Source organism: Thunnus albacares, chromosome 11, assembly GCF_914725855.1.
Source record: "Thunnus albacares chromosome 11, fThuAlb1.1, whole genome shotgun sequence".
Lineage (NCBI taxonomy): Eukaryota > Metazoa > Chordata > Actinopteri > Scombriformes > Scombridae > Thunnus > Thunnus albacares.
Genome location: NC_058116.1, coordinates 7,095,116 through 7,122,412, shown reverse-complemented (window position 1 = coordinate 7,122,412; position 27,297 = coordinate 7,095,116). Strand labels below are relative to the sequence as shown.

Sequence of the window (27,297 nt, the reverse complement as noted above, 5' to 3'; positions counted from 1 at the left end):
AGGCAACATCCATCTTTGCTGTCAGTCATTTTGTTATTAGCAACAGTTTCCCTGCAACTTAAATTACTTTAATTGTTAATGCAGCTTTTTTGATACATATGTTTGCTGATGTTTGTTTTTGTTTTCTTGCTTATATATTTTATTTAGTTGCTTTATTTTTTTTCTTTAAACGTTCAAAATAAATTATGCTACAAAAAACTTGATTTGTCAAAAGCATGACATCACAAATTTCATTTTATGGCAGTAATACTTTCATATTTACCAAGACTGGAGCACGTTGACTGGTGTGACTTTTATGGTTTAATATGATGTACAGTATGCTGTCAGGAACTGGGCAGTCTGACTGCACCACTGCATACATCACAGTTTTAAGACAGTTCACAATAACTCAAACATACAATCTGATACTACCTTTTCCCAATCCACAGCTTCTCAATACCTGAAAACCAATCCTCCACACTCTTAAATCCCCAAATTTCCAAGGCCTGCAAACAATAACATTTGATCAGTGTAGAAACTCCAGAATCTGCACTTCAGTTTGAATCATTTTTCTCATTTATTTTAAATGCAACAGCAGGTTTGATACCCATAACAGCCATGTGCTCTGCTGGATATCCTTGAGCAAGACATTGATCCCTTTCAAACTGTATGTTGTTCTAGAGCGTCACAGACATAAAACATAATGTTAGTCTAGTGATTACTTTCCTGCAGGGCAGTGGGCATAGGAAGTTCTCTCAGGTTATTTCTCCCCTCCAATAATATCACAAAACAGACAAATTTGATGTTAAAAGTCAGTTGTAAAGTCATTTAAAAACAAAATGAATGCACATTAATCACTGAAAAGAGGAAAACTGGGACAATAATATATTAATTTTTGGCATTGGTTCTGTAGCACTGGTGGCGACATATCATGCAGATAATTTGAATTTTGTGATAGTCAGGAGATGAAAACAGGAGAACAAAAATGTCTGAAAGGATTTCAGGTAGAAACAGACTCAGGTTCATCTGCATATAAAACAAATATAAAAAACTATGACCAGGAAATGTATCAACAAAATCTCTACCAGCTGATCTGGATTCTTTTCTCCAAAATGAAAGACACAATTTCTGTAACCACTGAGTGCAGAAGAATGCAGCAGACTAACTACTTTACTGACAGGGTTCATTAAACTGACTATCTAGTCTAATGTAGCTGCCTCACTGAATGGCTAACTACTGTGGCTAACTAATAGATAACATTTTTTGAAACATGTTGTTCAAAAACAGAATTGTACCAGTCTGAAATTTTGCACTGACTTACTAGCTAACTAGATAGCTAATTTCACAAAGTGACTCAGGTTGTATCCATTAGCATCTTTCTCTGAGCAACACTGCTTTTAGTGCTCCTGGCAGCTGGTTCTGCTCCCATTCAACATTTTGCACTGCAGGTTAATGTCCCATCAAAGTTTCTCAGAGCCCAAGATAAGATATTTAAAATTGTTCATTTTGTCCTATTAACAGTCCAAAAAGAAAACCAGTAAGATTTAATATTTGAGACGCTGCAACCAGTGAATGTGCAGCCTTTTTACTAAAAAGAAAAAAACAAGTTTTAAATTAATTAATCAACTAATCATTTCAGCTTTAAATATCAGCTAAAACTCAAATAAAACTTGGCTAAATCTTTCAAAGAAGCTCTCTTTGTCAGGGTCTCTTTTTATGGAAATTGTCTGAAACCTAATGGGTGACATCACTGAAGTTACAGTCCAGGGTTTCTGCAGGGTACAGCTTTTACCACGCACCTGTGAGAAGTTTGAGCATTTCATTTTTTCAGGCACTTGTTCCCTGGTTCCCAGGGCGTCCCTTTGGCTTTTCTGATCATTTAAGATGCTCAGTGGACACACACCCTTAATAACTAACTAGCAAAGTGATTGACCAGTTGTTAAGACAAGTCAACAAGTGACTGATTTATTAAGTAGCTGTAGCTGACTAGCTGCGTAGTCTGCTAGTTATCAAACAATTATCTGACTTAATGACAAATTAGCTGATGTCTTGATAGAGTCTGTTTAAATAAGGTCACCAAATGTTTGGACATTTGTTTGATGCTGCTGAGTGACTCACATGCTAAGGCTGAGCACAAATTACAGACATTTTAGAAATTGGAAAATTCTTCAGCTTTTGTCAGTCAGTGTGGGACTGTCCAGATGAGTCAAACCTGATATTTACAAACTAAAATCTAGATAGGTTCTTTGGACAGCTGAGATGAGGGAAAGAGATGCTTATCTGCCAGCAACAACCTCCCAGACATCTCATAACTGTACAGAGGGAAGGGAAGACGTGGGGAGAACTGTTGCATAGCTCCCTCTGGTGTAATAATTGTAAAAATATTGTGTGATGCAATTTGATTTCAGAACTGGTTAGGATGTTGAAACACCTGTAATCTGACCACAGTCTGGTTGATCCTCTAGCTGACTACTTCCAGGAAGTATTTGTTCTGTCAGTGTGCATTTAATCATAAAGTTTTGGGAGTCATCAGCCATGAAGCTGATCAGAAATATGACTTGATGAAATGATCCAAACATACCCTCAGTTGAACAAGCTGTTTAACACTTAGACATATCTTGAGAATAGAGACCCATGTCTGGTCAAAACTCATACACCTTTGACACTTTTTTTTAAAACTTAAAATAATTATAATAATAACAATATCTTTCCAGTATTAAATAATCTTATATAAAGACACACACAAAAAAGTTTGAAAGAAATGGCAATGCTCCCTCTAAGAGTGCCCCCCCCTCCCCCAACGCTACTTCCATTGCCACGGCTCCATGCAGTACCAGTTATTTTGCAGCAAAATGTCTCTGTTGCTGTTGTCGTTCAAGTCTTGCCTTTATAGTTTTCGATGCAAAGCTGCAGACATTGTGAAAAAAGCTTGATAGGTGATTTTTCTGGCTTGCTTGTATACAGATATATATATATACATATATATATATTTTTACTCATGTCATTAGATTAAACATGTACTGGTAATGATAGTAATAATGAGGATAATAGGAACAATCATAATCTGAGATTAAGAGTAGGAAAGACGTCTTGCTACTTGCTCGGAATCCAAGGGTGTATGGTTCAGGATGAGGAGAGAGACGGACAAGTCAAGACAGACACTGATTATTTCTTCTCTGCAGGAACAATGAGACCTAATTAGTCAGAATAGTTCTTTAGGCTCCATCCAGGGTCTTTGCCCCCTACCAGTCACTGGTCAGTTTGGTGCTTTGGTCCCGTTTTGGAGGAGCGGGAGGTGGGCCTCGCCGCAGCGTTGCATAGCCTGAGATGTTGGCATGTTTGGTGGAGTGGGAGTGCGTGTGGTGGCGAGACAAAGTGTGGGAGTGTCCTCGGACACCCTGTTGTTGCTGCTGCATGAGCTCGGGTGGAGGAGGCGGGAGGAGTGCCATGTCGTCCATGGTGGCCACGGGCTCCATCTTAGAGGAGGGGATGAGGTTTGAAGAGGTGAGTGAGCCATGGCGAGACACTGACTTCCTCTTAAGAGTGCGGTTAAGGTCTTCCAGGAAATGAGGCTTTAGTGCCAGGGTGCTCGGTCCCGGTGATTTTGGGGATGTGGGGGGGATGGGAGAGGAGGAGGAATAGGAGGAAAGGGAGGGGGGTGGGGTCTGAGACATAGGAGGTGGTGAGAGGGGCATTGAAGTTGTATTGTCATACTGGGTTGTGTTGCTGGTCCGCCGGCTCAGTGTTGGAGGAGGAGGGACTGCCCCCTTTTTCAGCGAGCTTTGTTTCCATGACGATGACGACAAGGAAGAGGTCGCTGGCTGTTGAGGTGGCTGCATCTGAGGCTGGGGGTTCACCACAGCGACCTTTGGGGGGTGATGGAACTCTGACGGGTGGGGAGGAGGAGGGAAAAGCTCAGAGTCACTTGGGGGAGGCGGGAAGTAGTCAGGTGATGAGTCAAGGTGAGTAGGCTGGGCGGGGGGAGGTGGAGGAGGAGGGGATGGGAAGTCAGAGGGCTGATGGTGCTGGCCTGTTTGAAGCCCCTGGAGCGCCAACGGGAGGTTCGCCAAGTTCAGCTTCCCTGGCTTGGGGAGTGGAGCAGGGAAGGCAGAGGAATCTTTTGAAGGAGACCCAGTCGCTGACGAGGAGCTGGACGAGGTACCAGTTTGAGGAGCTTGGCCAAATTTGTTGACCAGGCTCTCCACTTTCTTTGGCCTCTCATCCTGGGCCTCGCCTGATGAGCTGGACCGGATGGAGGAGGCTCTCTGTGGGGTCGGAGGAGGCCCCCGCTTAGTGGAGCCTGTGGATGAGGTGGAAGGCGACTTCTTTATGGGGGAGCCTGTTTTGGAAGAGGACGAGGAGGGAGGAGGGGGGAAATCTCCTAGTGAGCTGTCAGGAGGGGGTGGGGGAAACTCTGGGGACTGCGGAGCCACAACACCTCCTGGCTGCCACTTTGGTTTGGCCTTGACCGCTGGAGGAGACTGAGGAGCAGAGAACTTAGATCCTTCCATGGAGTTGGAGGAAGGCAGAGAGGAAGGAGCAGAGTTTCCCGGGAACTGATTGACAATCTGTTTGACCAAAGAGGAGGTAGCGGCCGCAATGGAGACGGAAGTACAGGAGGAGGGAGGAGAGAGGGCAAGGTTTTTGGAGGACAGGCTGTGCTGCTTTGGAAGAGTGGGAGGTGGCTGATTGGGGGAGTGTCCTGTAGAGAAACTTTGCTGCTTTTTTACTGGCCCATGGGTGCTATGGGGTGGTGTGGGGGATACTGGCGAGAGGGCAATTGGGAGGGAAGAGGGACCTGAAGGTTTGGGAGGAGTTTGGGGAGGAAAACCACCCATGAAGGTTTTGGGGGGTGCAGGAGGAGGTGCATTAGGGGACAGAGGCCGTAGGACTTGCAGTGATGCAGGAGGAGAAAGCTCAGCCGGAGGTGGAGGGGGAGGGGGAGAATTATCGTCGTGCATACTTGGGCTGAAGTCATACACCATGTTGGGAAATTTCTGTGCCAGGAACTGCTGGAGGCCAGTGTTGGAAAGTTGAGTGCAGGAGTTAGGGGCCAGCTCTGGAGGGGGAGGAAGAGGCAACCCATTGGCCTCCAGGCACTCTGGTGGTGGAGGTGGAAGGTATGAGGGTTCCTGCATCTCGTCTTCCAATGGGGGTGGTGGTGGGAGAGCAGATGGGCTGGATGGACCAAATTTCAGCGCAGCCATGGCTGAGCCAGGAGCCGGCGCTGAGGGTGGAGGTGGAGGGGGAGGAGAAGGTGGTAGTGTAGGGGAGGTGCTGTAAGCAGCTGGGAGGGTATTGTAGTTGGGTTTGGGTGACTGGATGGGTACGGCAGGTGGGGTGGCTCCTGTCGGCTGTGTCCAGGACTGGCCCTGGCTCTGCAGACGAGCCAGCGTGCTGTACTTGACATAGGAGGAGGCAGGTGCTGGCTGATGGGCCAAACTTGAGACGGGCGGTGGAGGTGGAGGAGGCGAGGGCGGTGATGGGGAAGAATCCTCGGTTGGGATGAGGCCGTCGGTGTAGCTTGTCCGGGAGGGTGGGGTCAGGGGCTGGGAGGAGAGGGTAGGGATCTGGACAGGGATAGGTCTACTGATAGGGTCGATCCTCATCATCTGGAGAGAGAAATGGAGAGGAGGAGGATGAGAGGGCCAAGGAGAAAGGAACAAGAGAAAGAGGAGGTAAGGGGGAGGAGAGGGGAGAGAAGGAGGACAGGAGATTCAAGAGGAAGGGGTGATGAGAGAGAGGGAGAGAGACACAATTACAACAAGTAACAAACAACTTCACCACTTTCAGGTTTCTGAAAACCAAATAATTCAAGACAAGATGCAGGAAATCAAACAGCAAACGAGTGCAGTCAGAAAACACACAACTATTGAAACTACAATCTTAGCACCGAATCTTCAAACTGAACTGACTGTATTGAATCAACATTGTCCCTGACTGAATCAGTAGCTTTTAGAAGTGGAGCTCCTCACTGGTGATTCACAGTATGTTATTCGCTTGTTAAAAGCTTAATAAAAGATCACAAAAGCCACAGAAACAATCATAATGTGGCAACGCTATCGCAAATCGTTGCTTGTTGAGCTATTAGCCTTATAGACAACAGTTGTAGATGCCTAGTTCAGTACTAAACTGAATGTAACAGCTTGAACCAGCAACCTATTGAACTGAAGATGAATCGGTGCTGAATGTCATGGCAGTATGAATCGAGATGCGTTTGTACATACTGAAATGCATTTGAATTGTGATGCAATCATTTTTTTAGGAAGAAGTGAACTAATAATAATCGACTATGCATCTTTGAACTAATAAAATTATGTGAATTAGCACAGCGAATTAACTCCAGACACTGAATAACGTCAATTGCAGTCAGAACACAAAACTTTCTCACTCCTCACTGTGGTGTCCTACAACGATCACCTTGATAGTGAAGGTGGTCTTTACATTTATTACAAAGCTTTGTCAATTTCAGGCACCCTCGATGAAACTAAAGTGGGTCCTATGGATCTACAAAGATCAATCCAGCATATAACAGATTATAATTTGGTTCCAAATATCAAATAGGTTGTAAGCAAGTTTAAGTCTAGAGTGCTTCTAATCTGGTCTAAAACTGGTTGCTTGAAGAAAGTAGTTGTGAGCTAAACAGTGTCAGTATGTTTGTTACTCTAGAGGTTGGTTAGGACATTCATCACACCATGAGGTTAGAACAAATCAACAGTTCAACTGCAGCCATTCAAAAACATAGATACAGTAGAGTTCACCAGACAACAAACATTTTTATATCTAAAATCAAGTTCACCTCAAACTTGTGATGCTTCACATACACACACATACATATACAATATATCCATTTATACAACAAACTGATTTGATGGTTTTTGCTTGTCTGATAATCTGATAATCAACAACCACAAGTCTTGGTTCACTCTGACTTTACTTACAACATCAGTAGCTGTAAATATCCACCATGAGTAAAGAATAACAGAAATATTCAATTGTACGGTAGTTTTGAAAATTTTCCAGTGTTTATTTGGCTTCATTACTTTAACACCAGAGGAAATAGTGTGTTAATAGAAATGTATAATGTACCACAGTAGATTCAAACAGTTGCCTGTTGTCAGATTAACTCTTGAACCAATCACTTGAAGTATTGGAGTCAAATAATTGTATACACAACCCAACAATGGAAAACAAATTTAGAATGCCTACAAGATCTAACAAATCAGATTTGTAACATTTTAACAATCAAATGACCTTCAGAAAGCACAATGACTAAAAAGATGTCTATATTTTATTTTTGATGAATGTACTGATGTAAAGATAATAGGCCTACAATCTGAATTTGTCTGTTATTTGTCTGCAGGGTTAGACAGACAAATATTAGTTCTTATCCTTAAGAAATTGGAGCACCTATGGTCATCAGCTGAGGATTTGATGTGATTATAACAGTGTTTATGCTCAGCTACTTAATTTTCATATCAATCATTAGATTAGTTATCTCAGTTATGCTATTTAAAGCAGCTCTTAATACATCCTGCATGTCTGCAGATGTGAATATTGTTAGAAAAATACAACTACAGAAAAATATTGGGTCAAGAAATTGGCATTTATATCCATGACAACAATGGCGTCCTGTCTCACAGTGGATTTTCCCCACATAGCATAGCATCTGTGTAAACTTGACATCACAGTATAGAGTATATGGCCCAGTCTGGAACTCCAGAGGGCTTGGGACACACTGTGTCCCATTGCTAATGCTACATCCACAAGTGTGATGCAACCAAATGAAGTAATGCCACAGACAGATGCAAACTGGTCACTTCCAAGCACAAACACCATTAGTCAGTGGTTTAAAAGCTGCAACTGATCTGTTAACATGCCTGTTACATCACTTCCTGTCTAACCTCCACTCCCTCCTCCTGCACAAAAAGGAACTGCCATACGTCCCTTCATCTTTGACTGCTGGCAGGAAAGCAGAGGGGAAACATGGGAAATGTCGGTAAACAGGGCAACGACAGGAAAGGAAAGGACAGAGTTTGTGTGCGTGTGTGTGTTCGCTGTGTGGTTGCACCTCTCCTTGCGTTCCTCTCCTCCAGGCATCAGAGAAGATGGAGCTGACGACACTCTGGGACCGGGTGTGGCCTGATGATGCCATCTCTGATACACCACTGTCAGACTGGCTGGAGTGGTTAGACTGGGATTCTGTAGTGAGAACACACAAGCAAAATTAAGTTTTATTTTTTTATTTTTTTAATATTTATTATTGTGGATTATTAATATTGAAAAAAAAAGTTATTCATTTTTGGACAGACTGACCTGGAAGGCTGGAAGAGCTGGATCCTGACTTGATTGAAGAGGAAGAGAGGGAGGACCAATCATAGGCTGCCTCCGTCCTCCTCATTGCCTCTTGGAAGTTGATGTACAGCTGCTTCCCATACTGACAGACAGGCAGACAGAAGAGAAGTTTTGCAACTACATGACAAAGACAAACTTAACACAGTCACTGCACTGAAGTATTGATGATTGACTATGTTACACATAACGCAGCATGGAGACTGTATGTGTAAAAATACCACCGTTCATATGGGAGCAGACATCAGCATACACCAGATTTTTATGTTGTTGTACAACAGGACAAGTCATTACCTTGGCGATACGAATACTGTTGATCCACTGTTGGAGGGTTCTGACATCATCACAGCAGAGGTACTTGATGTACTGAGACTTCTTCTGGATCTGAGGGTGCTTTACAAAACACAGACACACATGGCAGTACTTTATAAAATGCTTTTTGTACTATTGCCAGTACTTTTACTACAACTACTGCAGCTATTGCTGCTACAGACACTCTAGGGTTGACATTCCTAATGTATTTTTGAAAATTAAACTTAAACTGCTGCAGTATAAATACATTAAACAAAAATATGTATTTCTAACATTCTCCAGTATGTCTTTTTAAAACAATACAGATGCCATTACTCTGTCAAACCACTAGGTGGCATTGTGGGATTATGGTGTAACAACCAGACAGTATTAATCTATCCCTGATTTCACTACCGAGTGTGTTTATATGAGTGTGTATACCTTCAGCACCATGCAGTAGTCAGTAGGAGCCTTGTACTTGCTCTTGTAGTCCTGGCCGTGGTAGACGTTAACATGATCCAACTGGAGAAAACACACCAGGTCTCTGGATGCCTGCACAAACACACACATTGAATAGTATAGTTGTATTTTTTCATGGTTAATCTCATTATTCATTACTGTTCAACAACACATATTTCTCTTTGTGCTTCCTTTCAATCACAAACACACCTTTGCTTTGCCCTTGGGGACATAGTAGATGCCAGAGGCCCTCAGTAGGAAATAGCGTTTCTTCCATGACTTCTTCCCATCCTCTTTCAGCCACAGCACTCCCTCCATCTCGGGGACGGACACGGAGCTGCCCCCGAAACACTCCTAACACACACAAACACACAGACAACAAATGTTTGTAAGTGTGTGATCAAGTTTTTACTTGTTGAACTAAAAAACCTATATACCTTATGAAGGTCTTTGATCGAAACGTTGTATATATTAAATTATATTTATTGGGCAGGTGAAGACAGTGTGTGGGTGTCCCTTCTTTTTAGTACATGGCTACTCCACAAACGCACCTGTCACATAGACTACTCAGGTTTGCAAGAGATTTTTTGATGATCAGAACTGAAAAACCTGACAGATTGTCTGCAGTGCAACAGCATGGAGGAGAATTATTCAGTACTGTTTACATTCTGTATCCTCTTCTTCTCCTCTACTTATTCAGGTACATTTTGATTGTTTGATATCACTGCTTGTCTGACATTCATATCAGTATTGTCTATTTCCTGCCTCTCTGCACTTTGCTGAGCATCTTTGCTGTAAGGTGGAAATACACAACAGGTTTTAACAATGATATCCACACAGACAGTGAGCAGAGCGCCACAGTGAGATAAAAATCACTGGTCAATCTGGCCAGTGTCTGAACCAAAGTGTTGGTCAAGTGTTTGGTCTGATTATGGAAAAAGCAAACGCTCAAGGGTCTTGAAACTTGATGTTTGTAAGGATCCAACAGAAGACTGTATAGGTATGTCAGAGTGGCATTTTAGAGAAATGCAAACTCATCCTCTGCTTTGGTAAGGAGCTGAAATTGTGCGTGCATGCCCTGGGCCTCCATTTCCAGAATACCAAAACTGATTTACAGTTGCAAAACTGTGAGAGGGAAACTTTCCAAGTTGAATTTGTGGAATCAGCTGTGTGGAAGCCGAGAAAACAAACTAACCTCTAAGAGAGCCTCTTTGTTCCTCTCAGCCATCTCGCATGTCTCCTTACGCCCCAACAAATAGTTCTGCATCAGACAGGAGCAGGAGAGACAAATCACTGGTTAGCAGTTATTAAAAAAACATATATGTAGTTTTAATAGAATAAGTGGCCTTTTTGGTAAACCCTCCCATGTGTGTTTGCAGATGTGTTACCTGGGGGTTTTTGAACAGAGCATACTTCTCAATACGTTCTGTGAACATCAGACGGTTCTGGCTGTCTCTGGTCCAGTTCAGCAGGTTCTCCACCAGGTTCTCATGATCCTCAAAGATCCGTTCTGCACAATTAAATATATCAATTAAATTTTCAGTTAACTGACGCTAGAGCAGAAAAATCAATATAAATCTGAAAAACAGGCCTAGTTATAGTTATTTTTTACTCTAGACATAGGCAGTACAGGTGTAGGCAGTATTTGTACCACTATAGATTACTACACTTATAGAGGTATAATGCTGGTGTTAACACTATTTTGTACTTTTCTGTGATTTTAGCACAGTTTCTAATTTGCTATGGAATGAGGAAACTGGAAAATGAACAGGACTGTTGCAGGAACCTTCGCCGCTCATAACCCCGCTCTCTTCACTACTCAAAAGAAGCAACATGGCTTGTGGCAATCTGCTGTCCTCATTCTCTCAAACCCCAGCTCCCTTTAAGTGGCTTTCAGATGTTTTGTCTGAGGACTCAAATAGTGAAAACCATGTCAGCCGTGACCCGCACTGACTTAACTACTACTGTGCTGACCTCACTAACAAAAGGTGCCCTTCTCATCAAGTACTAACTGCTACTTTTTAAGTGGGGCAAAATCTGCTATGCTCCTTTCTATGAGCGGGTGTAGGAAAGTGGAGAAAGATGTGATTTTGAGGAGGGGAATGCTGGTACAGTGTACTATTTAAACCACAAATTAAAGGAGAAAATAATTCTTCCAGAATTTACCTCTAGAGCCACATGTGACATATTGTTTTCACAGGCTGAGTGGTACAATTCACGATAAATAAACTGAACTTTTTGTGTAAAATTGGTGGTATACCCCTTTAAAACAGACTTGTCATATGCTGTCGCTTAGACTATGATAGACCATTAGAAATTGATGCTGGCAGGAAAGCAGGGAATTTGTAATCCTCCAGGAAGATAAGTGCTGAAACATTTAATCAGTTTATTGTTAGGTCAATTACACTTTGATTACGGATTACTCACAAGGGTCGTTACATAAGAACAGTTTCCTGTTCATTACTGTTCATTTAAGCGCCTTACAAAGCTGTTTCATGAATGAAACAAAGATCCAAGATGTTTTGCAACAGTGCATTTTGTGTAGTTTCCATGATTATTTGAGATATAGTCTATGATATAATTGATTATGTTATAAATAAAAAGCTAATGATTTCAGTACTGAGCCATTCTGTCCACTATCTACTGATATGACATAAAAATGCGTAATGACTCCATAATTATAAGGATTAAAACACTTTCCAAATTGATGAGATCAGATTAGAAACAGTGATGATAATGAAAACCCTTATTCTACATTATTATATCATTATTATATGCCACTTTGTCATTTCCTGTAGGAAAAGCAGTAAGAGGTTAGAGGCTATGATCCTGATCGGAAGTCAGTCTCTTGCCAAAGGGCACCCAGCAGGGTGCTGGTGGTGCTGGTGTGTGTGTGTGTAGGGGGGTGCTTTCAAAGGGTTTGTCCCCCCCCTTTTCAGCTACTGATACCACTTATTCCCTTAATTAACACAGCAGCCAATTTAAATCTTCCTAAAGCCAAATCCTGGTCTTGAGCCTAGGTATTAGAACCGCACGTGGAGTAGATTTGTGTAAATAAAGAAGGGTTTAGATTTGGCTGAACATGGCAGATCAAGCTACACTTTACCTTCTCTTTCTCTCTCTCTCTTTCATAACGATGCTGACTGGCCATTCAGCAGAAGCCCTCAAGATGTAGGTTAGATCACACGCATCACTGCACAAGACCTACATAAAGACTGTGTGTATGTGTGTGTATGTGTTTGTCAAAGAGTGTTAAGTGGAGTTGAAGCTCATAGTACAGTGTGTGCTGGCAAACACACATCTTGACCCCAAGGGAGGTGTGGGTGTTTGTTTGTGTGTGTGTGTGCGTGTGTGTGTGCGTGTGTGTGTGTGTGTGTGTGTGTGTGTGTGTGTGTGCGTGCACGCGTCTACACATCTTTGCATCTGAATATTTGCTCTGTCTGATGTCACTGCTGAGCACAATGTCACTGACTGTGAGTACAAATTTACTAAATGATGCCCTACCCTTAACAAACACACACACACACACTAATACACCCGAATATCTGGGATGGGTTGCAAAACTACTGGTTTGTGTCAAGTTAGTTATTTACTAAATCAGGTAGGAAACATCTGTGTTAACGTCACAAGATGAGTGAAAATGGAAATCACTGCAGCATTTTGGGCTCCAATCAAACTTCAACAATGAAAGGTGTAAGATTACACAGTTATATGCCACTCTTTTCTAAAGCTAGGTATTTTAGGTTTGGTTTATTTATTTATGCATATATAGACAGATGATTAATTCATGTAGAATTCATTCATTCACTCATGCAGTTTAGAGTAGGAGGGACTTTGCTAGTCCAATGACACCATGTACATTAACCTCTACTCATGCTGGGCCAACCATATATAATTTAATAATGCATGGATTTCAACTTAATAAACACTTAGTAGGTTGAAATATTAAGAGCTTGACTTCGGCAACAAAACTGTATATATGCATTTCACTATTATTAATAGGACTAAGCAGCGTGTGAGTGTGTGTGTGTGTGTGCGTGTGTGCGTGTGTGTGTGTGTGTGCTCACCCATCTGCAGTTCATTGATGGTTTCCACCAGCGACCAGTCTGGACTGAAACCACAGTGAGATTTGTCCAGCAAACTGTCCAGAACCTGAAGAACAGGACACACTGTGAGCACTAACAGCATTACTACTGTACAATTACTGCTAATGATCTTACAACTACTATTAATGACACCGCTAATGCTAATGACAGTGCTACTGCTGACAACATAACTACTACTGCTGTTACGTCTACTACAGCAGCTAATGATCCTTCAACCATTACTACATATGACACTACTACTGCTTATATTACTACTACTACCAATAATAATTAACAGTGTTGTTTATAATAACAGTAGACTGCTGCTGCTGCTACTACTAGTAGTATAACTTTTACTACAGCCATATGTATTACTTCTGTCAAACGCAAATAATGAATACAAATGCTCTCACAATATTACTAATACTACAACGACAATTATTTAAACTGGTACTACTCATACATCTACCATTACGTCTACTGTTACTGCTGCAGCTTCAGCCACTGCAACACTGCTACAGGTGTGATGTGAGTTGAAGTCATACCTGTCTGACCGTCTGTCTCTCGTCCACCATCATGGTCTTTGAGCTCTCGTCTGACAGATGAACACGAATCACCAACTATGAAGGGACAAAGAGTGGAGGATAAATTACATCATTACTGTCCAGTTATGACACTTTTATGTTAAATATCTGATTCTGACTGGTTGATCATCGTTATGCTGCCTGTTTACTGCTCTCAGAATAATCCAGTTTTGCATTTAACAAGACGATTACATTTTGTAGTTTTCTCATCAAAATTAAATGGTGGTACCTTGTGAGTAAAAGACACCACACTCAGTTCACAGAGCTTAGAGCATAAAGTATTTACTGCTACAGTATAACTACAAAACCACTTTTCTTTCATCGCCATGGCAGAAGTTGAGCTGAGCTAGTTTTTTGACTGACGTCTGCACAGCAATGAAGCAATTATGCACAATGAAGTATCCCAGAATAACAAAGTAAAGGAGGAAGGTATTTTTAATATACATACATGCTGTTATTGTCTCATGGCACATGTATGCATACATACATGCATATACCCCCACCCACACTGACATTACATATATACACCAAGTCCCTTCCCCAAGTCCAAAGTTACATAACATAGTATAGTATATTACTCTAGTATAGTAATGTAGCGTGTATGCAATTATTGTTGCTATAGTTACCTGCAATTTAAAATCCCAATCAAATTACACTATTGAAATTACAGCTTATTTACATGTATGATTTAAAAGTTTGAATTATAAACATTTTATTGTTTTGTCAACTCTCTGTGTCTTAGCATAAGTTAAATTACAGGTATGTTATGTTGTACACACACCTTTTGTAATGTCAGAAAACATGAATAACTTAAGATTTAGTTGCAGTCTAGTCTTTGTCCATATAATGAAATATGTCTCAATTTGGGAGTCATAGCAGGATCCAATCCTGTATTTTGGATTTTGTTAGAGGGCAAACCATTTTTATAATAGGATCACAGATTGTGCCTTTAATATACAATATTTTATGCACAAATTTTGAAGTGCTTATACTTCTCAGTTGACCAATGTTTTAAGGTGTCTGGTATGTATGAGTTTTGCACATTTTACAAATCAGTTTATGTGTGAGAAATTGTGTATAGTTTTCATAGTTATTATGCATATACATCATTTGGCCCCTTATATTATATAACAACTACCAACCAATCAAAGGGAAGTATTTCTCATGGCTGTGCCATTAATGAGATTTAAGGCCCCATGAAATGAAAAATGGCCTTTTCATGTCCATTATATTTTGACCATCTTATCGTTCATTATCCCTTAAATGATATTGCTTTATGTGTGTGTGGGAGAGAGTCAGTGACACTGCAGAAAGATGCACTTTCACTGTTCTCTCATCGCAGGATATTATACAGGCGATTAGACTTGACATACACACACACACACACACAACACACACACACACACACACAAAAACACACACATCCAGGTTGTTAATCCAGTTTCCCTTTCTCCCTCTCTCTCTCTGTGGGATTGGGATTTAACTTGCAGTGGTCATTATGTTGAGTGCAATGTCTGTCTGTCTGTCTGTGTGTGTGTTGACCCCAGCTGTTATTGACCAGAGCTTTCAATGTGGAGTAACACTGACCTGACCCAGAAAACAGAGTCCACTGAACACGTGCCAGTCACACACACACATACACACACACGCAGTCACATATCGCACACACCCAAATATACACAACACACGTTTCTTTAGCATCTCTTGGTCTTGTGTGTTTTTTGTGAACCAGACTCACCTTCTTCACTTGGGCCTCCTTGATCTTCTCTAGGGCAACTCTGATATTCTCTGCCTTCAGCTTGGCAGCCTGCTCCTCCTGCACACACATACACACACACACACACACACACACACAGTGAGGATGATGGCATAGAAATTATCCACCGGTCAATCAATATTATAAACCAATAACATTGACAGACACATTCCTGCAACACTCACTCCTAACAAGGACACACACACTCATTAAAAGTCTCACCTACCTGATTCTTCCAACATGAATTCATTGTTTATTTCTGCTGATTTGTCTTTAACAGCAAACGCTTCTGTGTCTGCTTATCATCAAATGAAACTGCGAAATGTGATATTCAAGGAAAAAACAACTCCAGAATATCCCAGTGTTTACCAGCAGAGTTTGGACAAAGTATCAGTATATTCCCAGTCCCGTCAGCTGGCTGTGCACCATTCGTCCTAACACATTACTCCTGCTCAATTAGGCTTCTTCCAGTGGGATTTTATTTATCATGCTTATAGTGTCCTGACAGTGAGAAGGAAGAGCAAAAAGAAGCTGATGTGAAAGCGGAGATTATTCCCCGAAACAGCAGCCCAGGTTTAGTCCCGACAAGATAGAGGTACACTGCTCAAGGATCCCAGATTGTGAGGAATCATCAGAAATGTCTGGTTGGCAGCACAAATCCTGCTTCTCCTCCTCCTCCTCTTCATAATCATCATCATCATCTCTGTATTATTGTGGCTGCAGCACAATGAGATTGGATTCATGCTCAGACACTACATGCTGGCGGATAAGGAGGATTATCCAAAATTCCCAAACACACACACACACACACACACACACACACACACAGAGTCGAACTGGAAGTTATGGTAGTGTTTCTCTGTCACTGCGGCTGACAAACTAGAGGACAGATGGAGACATAAGAAAGTGAAAAAATCCGATCTGCTTTCCTCTGACAACTCAGCGGCGAAACGCTCCCATCTCCAATCAGAGCTTCTGTCTCTTTCAGTTTGATTCTGCACAAACACACACACACACACACACCCTGTTAGTCGACCTTCGACAAAACAATGGAGTCGAGATCTTCAGCGCTACAGCAAAAAAATCCCCGAAAACAAAACAGTAGAACAAAGCAGCGGAAGAGGATGGATGGAGGAGCAGAAGTAGTCAGATAGCCTTGAGTGCAGGCGCAAATGCAAGATCTGGAAGCAGAAATAAGAGTATAAACAGATACAGAAGTAAATATAAATATAGGAAATCTACAGATTGACCAACAGACTAACTGATCGCCTGGTTAGTGAAGCAGCTGACTGTGTGGTTTACCTACCTCACTAACTCCCTGACTGAGAAGCTGACTGACTCGTTCCCTGACTGACTGGAAGATCAAAGTGAAAGATGCTACCTTGTCCCGTCACATCCTCCCTGGCCGAGCGAGATAGAGGGAATGAGAGGAAGAGAGAGGAAAGGGTGAGATGAACCAGAGGGGGGGGGGGAGTGGGGGAGGGGCAGTGTTGCTGTGCCAACTTACATGCAGAGGCACTGATCTCTTTATCTCAAGCGCTCATGCTCTCTCCTCGCAGTCTCTCTTCTCCTCTCTCCCTCCATCCGACACAGTCTCTTCCACTTCTCTTATCTGACTTGTTTTTCTCCTCCTTTTCTCCATCTCACTCTCACTGATTCACTCATCTCGTCTCGTTCTGTGCCGTCTATTTTAGGGGTTCTTTCCAGTCATTTCACGAGTGTCTGTGCATGTCTGTGTGGAGTTGCTCCAATTTAGCCAGTCAGCTTACACACACACACCAGGGGATCCATATTGTGAACGAGTGAAAGGACAGAATGAAATGAAGACGATGGGGAAGAGAGAGATTAACACCCAATCTCCTTACCAGCACCCCCCCAAACTCCCTGAAACACACACACACACACACACACACACAAGACCCACAATCTCGAAGCAGCAGAAGCCAACAGTATAAGCTCTTAAACAGCTTCATAATGACTTGCCTACATTTTGTTGGTAAGGGTTAGCGCCTGTGAGCATGTGCAGCTTACCATGGTAGCCAAAACTGACATAACATTAACTCAATTTTGCTATATAAATTTTTTTACACAGACTGTAAGTGTCACTATGTAATTTTACATTTGAATCTCTCAAAAAGCACAAAATCATTAAATGGGGGAAGTATAGTTAGTTAGTTAGCATTTAATAATATTTAAACCAGAAAAGTTACATGTGATGTGTGTGGAAAAAGAAATAACATCAACAATATAGCAAAAAAAGATATATGCTGACAAATTAAAAGTGACATAAGCACTGATTTAAAATGGCCACAAAACTAGCTGTGATAGAGTATATGTTGTTATAATGGTAGAATGTAAATGTTACAATTTGTTAACACTATGTGCAATGTATCAATATCCTATGTCACTTACAATTAAATATATATACATACATGTCATTTAGTATCAGTAGCTGTTAACATTTACAATAGGCAAAATTGAAAGGACAGTAAATGTAAAATATCAGAACTGGTATTGGTAGGTTAAAGTGCAAGTTTCAATATATTTAGTCACAAAATTTAAAAGAAATCTCTAATATTACTTAAATCCGCCATTGTCAATTAGCATTAGCAGCAATTAAAGTACTAGTGATGTAAAGACATTAGACTTACATAACACCTATTTGAGATTCAGTACAGCTAAAAGTAGTATGTGGAGATTTGAATCTGACAAAGTAGGAAGGAAGGATTATATTTGACTAAATATATTATACAACATATCATCTGTTTGTGCCTTTTAACATTTGAACTGAAGCTGTAACTGTGGATTAAATGTCAACATTTATAAAAATGTTAGTGTGTTTCAATGTGAATCAGATAGTACAGGTAGCCTGGGAAGGTTAAAACACCAGTCACATAACACTGTTACATCAGTTAGCATTAGCAATTTAACATTTTCTATGTTGTGTCAATTACCTTTAAGTGTGTTTAAACTTGCATTGACATTACCGTATGAACAGGATATTACTTGCCTGAGGCAGCTGGCTAACGTGTGTCAGTTATGATCATCATCACCACCATCATAATCATCATCATCAACATCAACATGACCGTCAGAATCATTATTGTCCCGCTCAGCTCTGCCTTTAACATTTTCCATCATTGAACCTCCAACGCATGAGCAAGGCACTGCCCAAGCTTAGAAGTCTGATTTCCATGTGTTCAAATGTAAGACACTTTTTAATTGTAGGGTGACTCTGGATCATTCTACCATATCTAAATATTAAAGAAGGAATCCTTATGCTTTCCTTTGGAAGAATTTGAACATCTTTCAAAACAATCCTATTTAAAAAAATAACAAGTCTCTATAGGTTGTTATTGCTGCAGACCTCATTTTCCATAATGTTAGCATTAAACTCAGAGTGCACCCAAGTCTAAGGACAGCTGAGCTTACAAAGTACATTTTACACAAGTAGAGAAGCCTGAATTTTTTTTTTTTTTTTTTAAATGATCATGGTACAGAGGATAAACCAAACAACAAAATGCCAATAATGAATGATCAAAAACCTAATTCTGTTTAGTAAGTCTACATTGATGAGGCCCTTACAACTCGCTAAAATACCTCTGATTAACTCTTTACTGTCCTCTAATCCAGATTTTACTGACATTAATCAAATAAATTGTTTCTAGTTGAGAAGCAAACAAAGCCAGCCACCCATTTTACCATGTTAGCAGCGTGGCTCGTCAACTACGATGGACTGCCATGAAAGTCTGTAAAGACATTCATGGTGCCAAGTGGATACTGACTTTGGTGATCCTCTGACTTTTATTCAAGCACTTATCTTCTGAAATATCTTAACATCAACTGGATGGATCGGCACTGGATGATCATTATTGCCTCAACTGTGACACATTTCTTGTTAAGCAGAATGTGAAAAAATATTAATTTACTCTGAACATGAAATGTCTTAATTTTTTACTTCAATATGCCATTAATTTACCCATTAACAATGATGTAATTAAGAAATCTTCAATGGGATTAAAATGGGACATGTACATTTTGAGGGACTTATATCCATTAAAAATCCCTCAGTCCATTCAGAAAACCGATTATAATCCCTTCATATTTTAAAGTGCATTATTTTATCCATTTGTTAAACCCAAATCTGGCTGTACTGGCTCCTATTGGTTTGCATTAATCTGTTATGGCATCTTATTACATTTTCATTTGATCATAAAAATCTCAGCCTCTATTACATATTAACCGTTGTACATTTTTTTTCCAGGAGTCACCGCTGTCACTGTCATTTCTAGCTTGCAGCGTAAACGTTTTCTCTCCATCTCATAGATATTCAGTTGACCTACATTATAGAGTCACTAAAATTAGCTTCTGCCCAGGAAAGATTGTGTAGCCTTTGAAGTTATGAGGAATATGTCCCTCCTGATCTACCACAGGCTCAAAAACAGCAGCTGAGTGATGCGATTTACATAGAGGCAGCAGAAGTGGGCCAGCTGTGTGTGTGTGTGTGTGTGTGTGAGAGAGAGAAAGAGAAAAGTGTGTGGGTGGATTGCAGCTATTGCTGAGGCAGTGTAACACTGACACAGATAGAATATGCTATACGCAGACCTAACAGCATCACATACAGTACATACATTTACACACAACACACACACATACACACACACACACACAGCTGTGCCCTGGAAGCCGCTCTAATGAGTGCAGATAATTACACCCTCAGCCTAATCACTGCTGCAGGAATTAGACCGGCCCCTTAGCTCGTAATCTGCCTGGAATCTCGGGGCCCATTGTGGCCCCACCCACTCTAATCTGGGACCACAAATTAAAATAAAATCTCGTTTTTCAAAAAGGCAGCTCAAAGCACTTTATGCCACAAATCAGTGGAATCAGAATTACTGCGAAAAGGAAACACTGAAAGACGATGTGATGGGTTATCCTGGCTTGCTCCGCAGTAGAAAAGCTGGATTTGAGGCCAGTGACAGCTGCTCTGACATAAATGGATCTTAAAAGTAAAACATTAATCTGACTATATTCATTTAATTTGGATCCACTGGACTCAGACTAATGTGTTGAGCCAGTATTGTGCTGTTGCTTACAATCCAATACAGTCCAGCACAATGGTGCATAAATGGGGAAAATGTCAAAAATATCAACCAGGTAATGTGAAACTCTTAAGATTGGATCAGATTTGTGTGTGTGTGTGAGATGCCATTACAAGGACAGCCAAAGCTACAAACTCCAAACGAGACCCATTGCCAGCCAACCGCTGTGTGTTGGCATGTTTGTGTATGTGTGTGTGTGTGTGTGTGTGTATATAATGCTACGGGGAATCACCCCCTCTCTGCTCCAAAGAGGATTATCCCTGCAGATCTGGCACATTCCTCCAACATCCAATCAAACAGCCTCATCTGCTTTATCATCCAATCAAATCATGACATTAGTGATCCAATCATAATAAAGCATCCTTACTTACTTACTTACTTACTTACTCTCTATCTGATGCTCATACACACAGAAAACACACACACAAACACACACAGATAAATAAAACTTTACCCTTAGCCATTAAGAAGCCTACAGCTTTAGCTTGAGAGCAGCTAAGTGTTTAACATTATGTCATGCTTTCATCCAAACACATTCTTGTACATCAGAAAGGCTGTACAGGAGAACATTTTGACAAACCTCTCATAAAATTGTGATATTAGCTATGTTTACGCTAACATTTATTCTTTATCACATTACTTATGAGTCATTTCTATAGTCAGAGTCCCAGAGAGGCCAGTTTCCACCAGCATTCTGATCTGGGTTGAACTACAACAACAATTAGAGCACTAGCTCGTTCTATTATCTGCATTGATCGGTAATAGTTAGCACCAGGCCCATCTACTAATCTCCATAACTGCAACTGGCTGAGATCCAAACATCCATTGTCATTAAAGAACAAACCCAGGCTGTGTAACAACTTCCTCACTGGTCAGCTTGGTTTATTTTAAGTCACATCTACAGTGAAAATCATTTCAATAACAACATGAACTTATGCTCCTTGACTCCTGATTGTCGGCAGTAGGAAAAGAGGAGACATTTATTCATTGGTAAGATAATTTTTTTGACTATTTCTAGGTGCTGAAAGATAGAACTTAAGGGTAAAAAAATGTCCACATATATCCCAGTTCATCTTCTGAGCTTAAAATATAAACAAAGCTGGAGATACATATAGTACCAATCACTGCAATACAAAATGCCACACTTAGAAACAATAGTCTCCAAACAATCTGTATGAAAGGCTACATCTTCTCAACACTGATTACTGCATTTTCATTTACACCAATACAGCAACTTTAGCAAAACCTTCTCCAGTACTGATTTTTGGCTCACTTTTCACAATTGTTATTTTTGCTTTTGTTGAGAAAGAGTTTAAATGTGTGATGCAAATGTATTTGTCATATTGTCAAATTGTGATGTTTGTGGTTTCTTCTTAGGGGGAAAGTTCAGACAGGAACACACAGTACAATCCCTGCTCGACAGATTCGTGTCCTCCCTGCAGTATTCGTTGATAAAAGCAGACACAGAAGCGTTGGCTGTTACTTACCTCTATTTGCTTTCACAAAACATGCAGAATTTGTCACATGATCATTATTTTCTCAAACATTTCACTGAAATCTGTAAAAACGTCTTAAAGCACGATCACACAGGAATGTTTTAGCAGCACAGAGTGACCTTCGTTAGTTTTTTGTGATGTTTGTTTTGTGTGTTGCTGAAAACTGTTCAATGAGACAGGTGCCTTCAATCACCGGCAGTTAATCTCTTTACTGTCCAATCAAGGCCAGACTTGACTGGCCTTGACTGGAGAGTAGAGAGATTAAGTACCTTGACTCAGACTCACACACTCACATGCACACACAGACAGTCAAATATACAATAGACACAGCTGATCAGCGTGTGTAAACACTTGCTTTTTTTCTTTTACTACTCTTGTGTGATCGCACTTCACTCCCGTCAGCCACTGTCACATGACGGCAGTGAAGTTGTAATGCATCACATACATTACACATGCAGTCAGGTACAGTTTGCTTTCACTTGTGCCATTTCTCATTCCTGAACGAAGCAAACTTTCATGCTTCATAGAAGGGAAGCGAAATGGCATCTACACTCCATAGAAAATCAACATTGTCATTACTGTAAAAAAAAAAAAAAAAAAAAAAAATTTGGTGGGTAAAATGGGAGAAATGGCATCATGCAGTGGATATTTCCCTGTTTGCATCATTCATTTCATAGGTGAACACAGTAATGAACAGTATTCACAAAGCTTTACAGAATGAAGGATCAAACACAGTGACTCTGATGCAAATCACTTGTCGCTTGTGTTTCAGAAATGAGAACAACCTGGCAGGAGGGAGTAAGAAAACATTGTCACTTATTACTCCTCTACACACACTCAGTAGACAGTTTACTAGATACACTTGCTTTAGAGAGGCATTGATTCAACCTGATGGCCAATTTTTAGTCTGTAGTGCTGTTGAATTGTATTACACTATATTATTTGTATCAATGAAGGTGACTGGTAACATGAGATAACCAGCAGAGAACCAATTACCTGTAGCCAAAGTGGAGGAGCACAGGTCAAAAACACTGCTAAACCATTTATTCTGTCATAAAAACAGCAACAACAACAAAAAAAAAGGATGATGTCATTATGTTAAAACACCCGTTTTTTAATACACAAACAGTGATCTGACAGTGTAACTAGGACTGACGGATTTACTGAAACTAAAGTGCAAAGTAAAACTTATGAAGATTTTTTTGCTGTACAAACGCCTTCAATAGTGAAAGTAAGTGTTTATTTATTATGCTTGTATTTTTTCACAATTATCACAATCACAATTTGCTCTTGCATGGAAATTAAGTTACTGTTCAATTTTATCCTTTTTATTTTAGAGTGTGTTCAGTCATTGGAAAATGCATCTGATGCGATGACACATTCCACAACATGACAAACCAAATGAACACAGATTGGTTGTCTTAATCGGGCTACAGCTACACCAGTGTTGTACAGTATTATGTTAAAGTGCCACAAGACTTACTATATATAAACTATACTACAGCATACTACTATCTGGGGAACTACACGGGGACATCATGTGTAACCACAGCCTCTGTAAAGCTTTGGGAATATACACCAGTACACTGCAGCCAAACAACAGGATACGTCATTACATGACTACACACACACACACACACACACACACACACAAACGGACTTCCCTCCAGCACTACAGAGGAGGACAGGCACAAAAAGGGAAGCGGAAAGAAGCGTAAACATGCACAGTGGCAGCAATGACATGCATAAAAGTATGAGGAGATAACAGGATGTTGACATGCAAAAGGAAAGGGGGGAGCGTGCAGAGGGTGTCACCTTGGTCAGCAGGTGGGAAGGTTTTCCTGCTATGTTTCTCAGAATCAGAGAGGTTTCCCTGTCCAGATAGGAGTGCTTTAAAGAGAAAGGGAGAGAGTCCCGGTGAATTAATCTGGTGTTTGATTGATTGAACGTGGCAGTCTAGCAGAAAGCTGTGCAGTGAAGCAGAGGTCAGCAGCAGAAAAACATCATCTCTGATTTGACTCAGAGATTGAAACCTGTGGAGAAATACTGCACATGTAATAAACACATTAAATAATAATACAGGTATGCTGAGATGGAAAGGAAATTTTATGATACATATTAACCAACAGTCACATAAAGTAACTTGGAGCTAATTTTCACCAAAACCAGATGAGTAAGATCACTATTGTATATCATCAGTCATATTAGCAGTTATTTATTAGTTGACAGTATTAGTGCTGTCATTTACATTTGAGTGAATTTACATTTTTCTTCAACCTGCCCTGTCTACTTTTTCCATATTTTTAATATTGCACTTTAAAAATCCCAAGAGAGAGAGGAGATGCTAACATATATGGAAACATCTATGACCTGCCACTTTGACCACTGCAGAAAAACATGAATGTGGAGTCTGTGACGTTAAAACTGAGTGCAGCTGTGATGAACAACCAGGCAGCAATCACCAAAGCTGGGTGTAATAAACTGAGACACCTAGTTAATGTTCCCAAACATCATAAACCCTTTTAAAGCATACATTAAACCAATTTTAGAGGTGCTGGGTTTTCCTATTGACTTTAGTTTGGTTGAATTTTCTTGTAACTGACATCTTGTGGCCATTAACAGAACAAAGAATAAAATGCACACTAATAAAGACAATGTTAGTCTGTCAGGTTGCATTGATCAGTACAGTCTGCAGCTCTTTTGACATTCTTTTGAGAAATTCATATAGAAACAAATGTACAGTCACCAACACTTCAGGGTTTACTGGTAGGGAACTGAAAGGCTAGACAACTGGAGTTTTAACTCCAGGCCAGCAGGATACCAGACAGATTTTGATATATTATTTACAGTATTTGCTAAATTATTTACAATACTGCTCATATTTACTCACAATGTCATTTGCACACCAAGAGACACAAGTGGAATCTGTGGCAAAGTAAGCTTTACATAATCCCACATACATGCACGTGCAGCAGCGCTGTGAGTCACCGGTTCACCCTGAGCAGGTTCCTACTGAGCAGATTGAGGTCCAGGCTCAGTATGGAGCCACAGTGGGTTCAACCCATTTTCATAGAGTCAATGACACACTGACAATCAAGCTGTTGTTTCTGGTAGATACACAGTGCTGTGATTGTCAGGTGGCGAAGCGTCAATGACCTTGGTCCTATTCCAGTCTGCTTTTCTATATCCTGTATATTTCTCAGTATTTTTGGTTTGGAATAAAATATCCACTTCCTCAAAAGACTTTTTTAATTGTTTGTTTAATTTAATCTTATCTCATTTTGTTCTAAAGAGAGATTGTTTAAATTGTCTGAAATCTGACCTATTTAGTACTGTTAGAGAGAAAAAAAAAAAACAAATCTTAAAACATCATCTGTTCCCATCTTTATTAATCTTGTGTGTGTTTCAATCACTAGAAACCATTTTATAGAAAGCATTAGTTCTCTCTTGATACTCACAGATTAAATATAATATTTAGGTCAATCACACACACACAGACACACACACGATTACGGTCAGCTTTTCCCTCTGGCCAAGATCTGACCAACCACATCCAAGAGTGCACGTGTGTATCTGTGTATGTGTTGACCTTCTCTAGGCCAAAGTAATCAAGAAGAGAGAGCTGGGCGGCTTTGTGTGTTTATTTTTGCATGTGTGTTTGTGCTTACACTTGTTAGTATTGTGGTTAGCATTGTATGTAAGTCTAAATGCTGTAATGTCAAAGGTTCTGTGCAGTCAAAATAGTCCAGTTTAACTTTTGGTATATCCATGATTCTTTGTGTCAGGATGTACACAGATGGTTTTTTTTCAGTGGACTTAAGTGCTTGTTCCTGCTGATAAAAAATGCATCTTGCTCATTGACATCATCATTGTGTTTATGCAGTATTAGGGCTGGAAGCCACCAAGTAACTCAAAATGTGATATAATACTTACAGTTTTCACACTATAACAATGGTATCACCTCACAGGACATTTTAACATATACCATCACAAATAAATTCAAATGCAGGGAAAAGCTGCCAGTTCCTCAGCATATTTGCTAAGTCACCTGTGTATTTTTGTTATCGTTTTTGCCCTTATTTAATAGTGACAGTAGGGAGATTATGACATGCAACATGCAGGTCCCTTGCTGGAAAAACTGAGTGTGATGTATTTTCTCAGCAGGAAGAAGCTTGTTGGCCTTACAGTTTTAAGTGTAAATTACACTTCATTTTACAGGTGTCGTAATGTTGTAGTAATTTCCTGGAAATATTTGGAGAAATCTGCAGGTAATTAACAGTTTATTTTCACACATTTTATAGACAGTGTGGTCCTCTTTGGTACAAACTATTTTAAATATGGAAAGAAGTGTTAAGTTTTGTTGGTAAGTACACACTCAGTATTATATATACTGATATATACTGTATATTCTTTAACTGACAGAAAACTTTTCATTATGTAGTTTGTGTTTGTGTTTCAAAGGATATATTAGTATTTTAGATGGTTTCTTAAAAACCCAACTAAACACACCAACATTTTTCTTATAATTTGGCCCAAATTACACCACCTTTTCTAATAAAATGTCCTAAAAATGTACTGTACATTAATTCCAAGAAATATGTATAAAATGAAGTGATCTGTAAAATAAAGCATTACCTAAACTGTACCTCATACCTCCTTAAAACCTTAGGATAAGGCCATTACATTGAAAGCCAGAGGATATTGTGTACTTGAATATCAGTGCAGCTGAAAAACAAGGACTCCCCTGGTCCCACTTCAAGCCAAGATTTGTGATAAAGTGCTACTTTGATTACAGAGTTTATATCTGACAATCAATACTCCATTTATCCTTTATTTCTCCAGGGATGACCAGCTGAGTTCTATAACCAAACAGTACAATGGGGACTCAGTGACTCCTTAGATCTTGTTATTTTTACTGCCCTTAATAGACACTCAGAGGGAGTGTGTAAGGGAGAGAAAGACTCAGTGATTCAAACTGCAGTAGTTCCAGTTTCTAATGAGCTGGACTCGTGGGAGCAGCATTCTGGGCCAAAAACTCTACAGCACATCCTTTCTCTCATCTCTCTCTTTCACTTTTCTCTATCCTTCTCTGTATTTGTACTCTTTTGTTTCTTTTCATCTGTGTCACTCACTTACTTTCTATATTCATCCTTTAGTTTCCACTATTGCCCTCTCCCATGGTCCTTTATTGTC

At 40.3% G+C, this 27,297-nt stretch overlaps 1 protein-coding gene across 5 annotated transcripts in view; it reads right to left on the bottom strand.

Annotated features, from left to right (window-relative positions):
• Positions 1-532: 532 nt before the first annotated feature.
• The window catches only part of raph1a (Ras association (RalGDS/AF-6) and pleckstrin homology domains 1a), a 69,333-nt gene continuing 42,568 nt past the window's right edge, over positions 533-27,297 (bottom strand). For 4 of the 5 annotated variants that reach the window (XM_044365458.1, XM_044365455.1, XM_044365456.1 and 1 more), the window contains 12 exons: positions 23,920-23,994; positions 15,489-15,566; positions 13,712-13,786; positions 13,149-13,233; positions 10,470-10,591; positions 10,277-10,342; positions 9,292-9,435; positions 9,064-9,174; positions 8,626-8,724; positions 8,296-8,416; positions 8,051-8,181; positions 533-5,591 (listed from right to left, as the gene is read on the bottom strand). In XM_044365458.1, coding sequence (XP_044221393.1) covers positions 3,222-5,591; positions 8,051-8,181; positions 8,296-8,416; positions 8,626-8,724; positions 9,064-9,174; positions 9,292-9,435; positions 10,277-10,342; positions 10,470-10,591; positions 13,149-13,233; positions 13,712-13,786; positions 15,489-15,566; positions 23,920-23,994 — 3,477 coding nt within the window. In that variant the 3' untranslated portion in view covers positions 533-3,221. The remainder of the gene's footprint in view (positions 5,592-8,050; positions 8,182-8,295; positions 8,417-8,625; positions 8,725-9,063; positions 9,175-9,291; positions 9,436-10,276; positions 10,343-10,469; positions 10,592-13,148; positions 13,234-13,711; positions 13,787-15,488; positions 15,567-23,919; positions 23,995-27,297) is intronic. The other variant, XM_044365459.1, reaches the window with a different exon arrangement.